This window comes from Cicer arietinum, chromosome 1 (genome assembly GCF_000331145.2).
Source record: "Cicer arietinum cultivar CDC Frontier isolate Library 1 chromosome 1, Cicar.CDCFrontier_v2.0, whole genome shotgun sequence".
NCBI classification, from domain to species: domain Eukaryota; kingdom Viridiplantae; phylum Streptophyta; class Magnoliopsida; order Fabales; family Fabaceae; genus Cicer; species Cicer arietinum.
In genome coordinates this window covers 21480913-21485292 of record NC_021160.2, presented here as the reverse complement: position 1 = coordinate 21485292, position 4380 = coordinate 21480913, and the positions used below count along the sequence as shown (strand labels likewise).

Sequence of the window (4380 nt, the reverse complement as noted above, 5' to 3'; positions counted from 1 at the left end):
CCTCAATCACTAAAGGAGACTATTTTAGTCTCAATTTTTGCCTCATAAAAAATATGGAGATTCACAAACTTAAATATTTTTCAATACTTTAGTTGTGAGAAGTCTTACGAATGATCTTATATATGCATTCGAAAATAACTTATAAGATCATTTGGTAGATAATTGAACAATTCTTGTTTTAATGTTGACAAAGACAACCATAAAGATTGTTACATAGAACAATAGTGTGTATGCTCACAAATTAGAGATCTTACAATTTTAGAGATCATCAATATGATCGACTGTAATAATTTTAATGTTTATGTAAAGTGGACACCTTAACTCATGTGTATAGGAAGACTCATACAATTTTAAGTGTTTTTAACTTTAAATGCTTCATTTAATAGGTCATTTGTGAATTTGAAATAGTATTTATTATTTCCTAATAGTGAAGAGTATCATAAATCCTCAATGATCTAGAGATTTCATGAGAATTTTCAACAATCCAACTAATCAACTACCCATTTGAACATTAATTCATACCCAAAAGAAAAGCAATGTGAAACAACCATAGTTCACCTAAAAGGTAATAACTAGAGTCAAATATTTCTACTTTACAGATCCAGAATCTCTCTTCTTCCAAAACTTAATCTGCACAGATCTTTGTTCAAGCATTTTCTCAACTTCCTCAATTGGTAAACCTTTGGTCTCTGGCACAAAAACAATGACAAAGAAAATGGCAATAATAGCAATAATACCAAATAACATGAAAGTCCATGCTGGTCCAATTGCTTCAGTCAAAGACAAAAAGGATTGTGAAACAACAAGATTTGAAACCCAAACTGTTGTTGATGCTATTCCTCCACAAATTCCTCTGTATCTTAATGGATATATTTCAGAGTTTAAAACCCATGGAACAGTTCCCATTCCTGGTGAGAAGAATATTATGTAGAGAGCTAAGCCTATTAGTGCAATCCAACCAAAGTTGCTTGGACAACCTCTTGTGTACCATGATCTATCTTCATTGCCACACATATGCTTTCCACCATCTGAAATCAAACATGCTCCTGGCAAGAGCTGCAAAATTTAATAATATTGTTAGTATATGGTAATTAAATATTTATTTGTTTATAGGGAAAATGGTTTTGAGATTTACCTTATTATGAGGAGCAGCACAAAAACCACAAGTAGGTGAAGAAGCCTTTAAACACCTCATACAATTCCATCTATCATTGTTAACAGCAGCTTTGAATTCAGGACAAGTATTATTGGTGAAGTGAGAGGTTTCCAAAGCACTAACCATAGGTGAATGAATTTCAGTCTCACGAAAAACAACAGTCAAAAGAGCCAAAGAGAGAACAACACCAGTTAAACTTATTAAAGCAAGTTTTTTTCTACCAGTCTTGTCAATGAAATATATGCTCAAAATTGAACCAAATGCATTAAGACCAGAAGTTATGAGTGATAGAAGAAGTGCTGTTCTGTTTGATGCAAAACCAGCTAATTGAACAATTGAGGGACTATAATACATCACTGTGTTGATGCCAACAAATTGTTGGAAAAATGCTAGTCCAACACCTGCATATAAACCTCTTCTAACTGTTGTTGTCTTTAGAAGTTGCATCATGCTTATTTTATCTGTTTCCTTAAGTTCCATTTCAACTGATTCCTTTAAAGCTTGGATTTCATTGTCATAGTCCTCAACTTCATATATCTTTTTTAGAATTAGTTTTGCTTCTTCCTCCTTGCCCTATGGGAAACAAAACAAAACCACCATGCTTCATTAGTCCGGATTTTTATTTTAGACTTTCATTAATCAGCAGATCGTCTGATTTTGATCATATGGTCTAGTTAACGTACTATTATTGACTAATGATGATGAACTAACCTTTCGGTATAACCAACGAGGTGATTCGGGGAGTGACAACATTAGTACAATTTGTATAGCAGCAGGTGCTGCTGCTACCCCTAACATCCACCTCCATGTTCCTGGTGCCTGAATGAAAAAACATGCTCAAATTAATTCAGAGCTTAAAAAATAAAAATAATGAATGAAATTCAAATTAGATTAAAGAATTTTGGTATTCAATATTTATACAGACTGTCTGTCAGTGCATATCAATTAAATCTATATAGTTAGTTGTGTCACCTTAGTAAAGGCCAAGTTGATGAGATAGGAAAGGAATTGTCCACCAGTGATGAGAAAACTGTTGAGACTAACGAGAGCGCCTCGAACTCTAGTTGGAGAAGCTTCAGAAATGTACAAAGGAGAAGCCATTGAAGCCATACCAACACCAAGACCAACAAGTACTCTACCAGCAAGAAGAGTAGCTGGATTTGGAGATGCAGCCATTATAACTGCCCCTATTAAAAAGAGGACATCTGCAACTAGTATGGCTACTTTCCTTCCAAATTTATCATTCATCCATCCTCCAACTGCAGCTCCTATGATTGCTCCAGCTATTGCTGTACTCACTATTGCTTCCTGTTAAATTTTTTTCATCATTATCATAACATTCTTGCAAGAAAGATTCGCAAAAGTAACAATTCTAAGGAGCGTGAGACTTCGTTTTTTTAGTTTGGCACAATCCGGACTGATATCCACCGAAGAATCAATTTAGTACATAAGGTGAGTCGCGAGTTCTCTCCTTCTAATCTGATTTTTTCTATACGCAAGAGTTATCCTTCTTTTACAAAAACTCAAACACTATGTCAAAATCTTTAAACAAAACCTATAAAATTCAATACTAACTTCAAGAAAATTCATAATTTAAATAAACTCATATTTCCATTCTTTATTTGATGAATTTTATATTGTTGGAGATGAAAATATGAGTTTATTTGAAGGTTTAAATAATAAATTTGATGATAATTAATATTATAGATTTTACTCGACAATTTTGATAAATTTTCTGAGTTTCTGTTAAAAAATATAACATTATTTACATGTTAAGATATAAAAAATTTAAAATTAAATAAAAGATCAAATAAAAAAATAAAAATAAAGAACTCAATTATTACCTGAAAATTAAATTAAAAGAGTGTAGGAGTAATTTTTCTTTTTTTTAATCAACCATTCTATGAATGTAGATCTAACATAAATTTGAATTTGTTTAAGGGTCAACAAAAGGAGAATTGACTCAAAAGTCAAACGTATATTGCATAAAGGGGTTATTATATTCTATAGTTGTCTTAGAGATTTGGTTGCATCCTTTTTGTATACCATCAATTGAGTAACACTGCAATACACCATCACATAATGGAAAGAAATAAAAAATACAAAGATGAAAAAATGAAATGGAATCTGAATTTGATTACGTATAAATTATTACATTGAAGTACTATACCAAAATTGTTACGTTACTACCTTTTTCTTGTAAATTTTTCTTTTAGTAAATTGGTTGGTGATTTAAGTGTGGGTTACAAAAATAGCTTATCATTTATTTGAAAATTAAAATATATTTTTTAATTGAAAACTGACTTTTGGTTAAATTAGGATAGCTCGGTAAAATTAACAGTAAGAAATAAGAATAGCTAATTAATAGTATATGTGATAGCATATTCAAGTTTTTCATATATTACCATATACACTGTAACTTATATTAAATTAAGTTTCCTCTGTAAAAAATATTAAATTAAGTATCTTTTTAGAAGTTAACATATTAATTTTTATTTTATTAGTCAACTAAATTAAGATAGCATGAATAAATTTATATTATAGATTATAATTTAGTTAAATAAACTTATATTTTTTTAAAATAGAAAATAAAAAATCATAAAAAGAAGGAATTATTTTTCAAATAAAAATGTAATTACATTTTATAATTTGAAATTAATTTTAAATTTTTAAAAGATGAAATATTTTATTAAAAGATAATTTATTATTTAATTTATATATTATTAATTTTATTGTTACATTATCGATTAATTACAACTTCTTAATCAATAGATATGTTTGACTTTTATAATAAATAATTTAAAAGTTATGTTTATGTTTAGATAACTGTGATATGGCATAAAAAAATTTACACGGAAAATTGAATGAGTATCAAACTCGAGTAATAATTGAGATAATAAATGAGGATTTTAATCGAAAAAATAATAATACAAAAGGAAAGAAAAAGGGACAATTATTGAAATAAATTGGTTACAAATAAATCTATTTCAATCAAATAAACTTATAAATGAATCCTTTTTGCGAATATAGTATAACAGGGTTTGTGGTTTTCAACATTTCATTGGTTGTTGGTATTCAGTCTTATTCGGCTTTGTTGGGTACCATCACCTATTGGGCCAATCGAACATTTTTTCAAAAATAGACATTATTAGGACAGTGTCCCATTATAGAATTTTATGGTTTTTTAATTATTATTACGTGGGATGTTCTTCCAAGAGCATATA

General features: G+C 29.2%; 1 protein-coding gene across 2 annotated transcripts in view; it reads right to left on the bottom strand.

Annotated features, from left to right (window-relative positions):
* Positions 1-390: 390 nt before the first annotated feature.
* The window catches only part of LOC101508597 (probable inositol transporter 2), a 9172-nt gene continuing 5182 nt past the window's right edge, over positions 391-4380 (bottom strand). For both annotated transcript variants that reach the window (XM_004488224.4, XM_004488225.4), the window contains exons 3-6: positions 2129-2464; positions 1868-1975; positions 1136-1729; positions 391-1056 (exon numbers count right to left, since the gene is read on the bottom strand). In XM_004488224.4, coding sequence (XP_004488281.1) covers positions 589-1056; positions 1136-1729; positions 1868-1975; positions 2129-2464 — 1506 coding nt within the window. In that variant the 3' untranslated portion in view covers positions 391-588. The remainder of the gene's footprint in view (positions 1057-1135; positions 1730-1867; positions 1976-2128; positions 2465-4380) is intronic.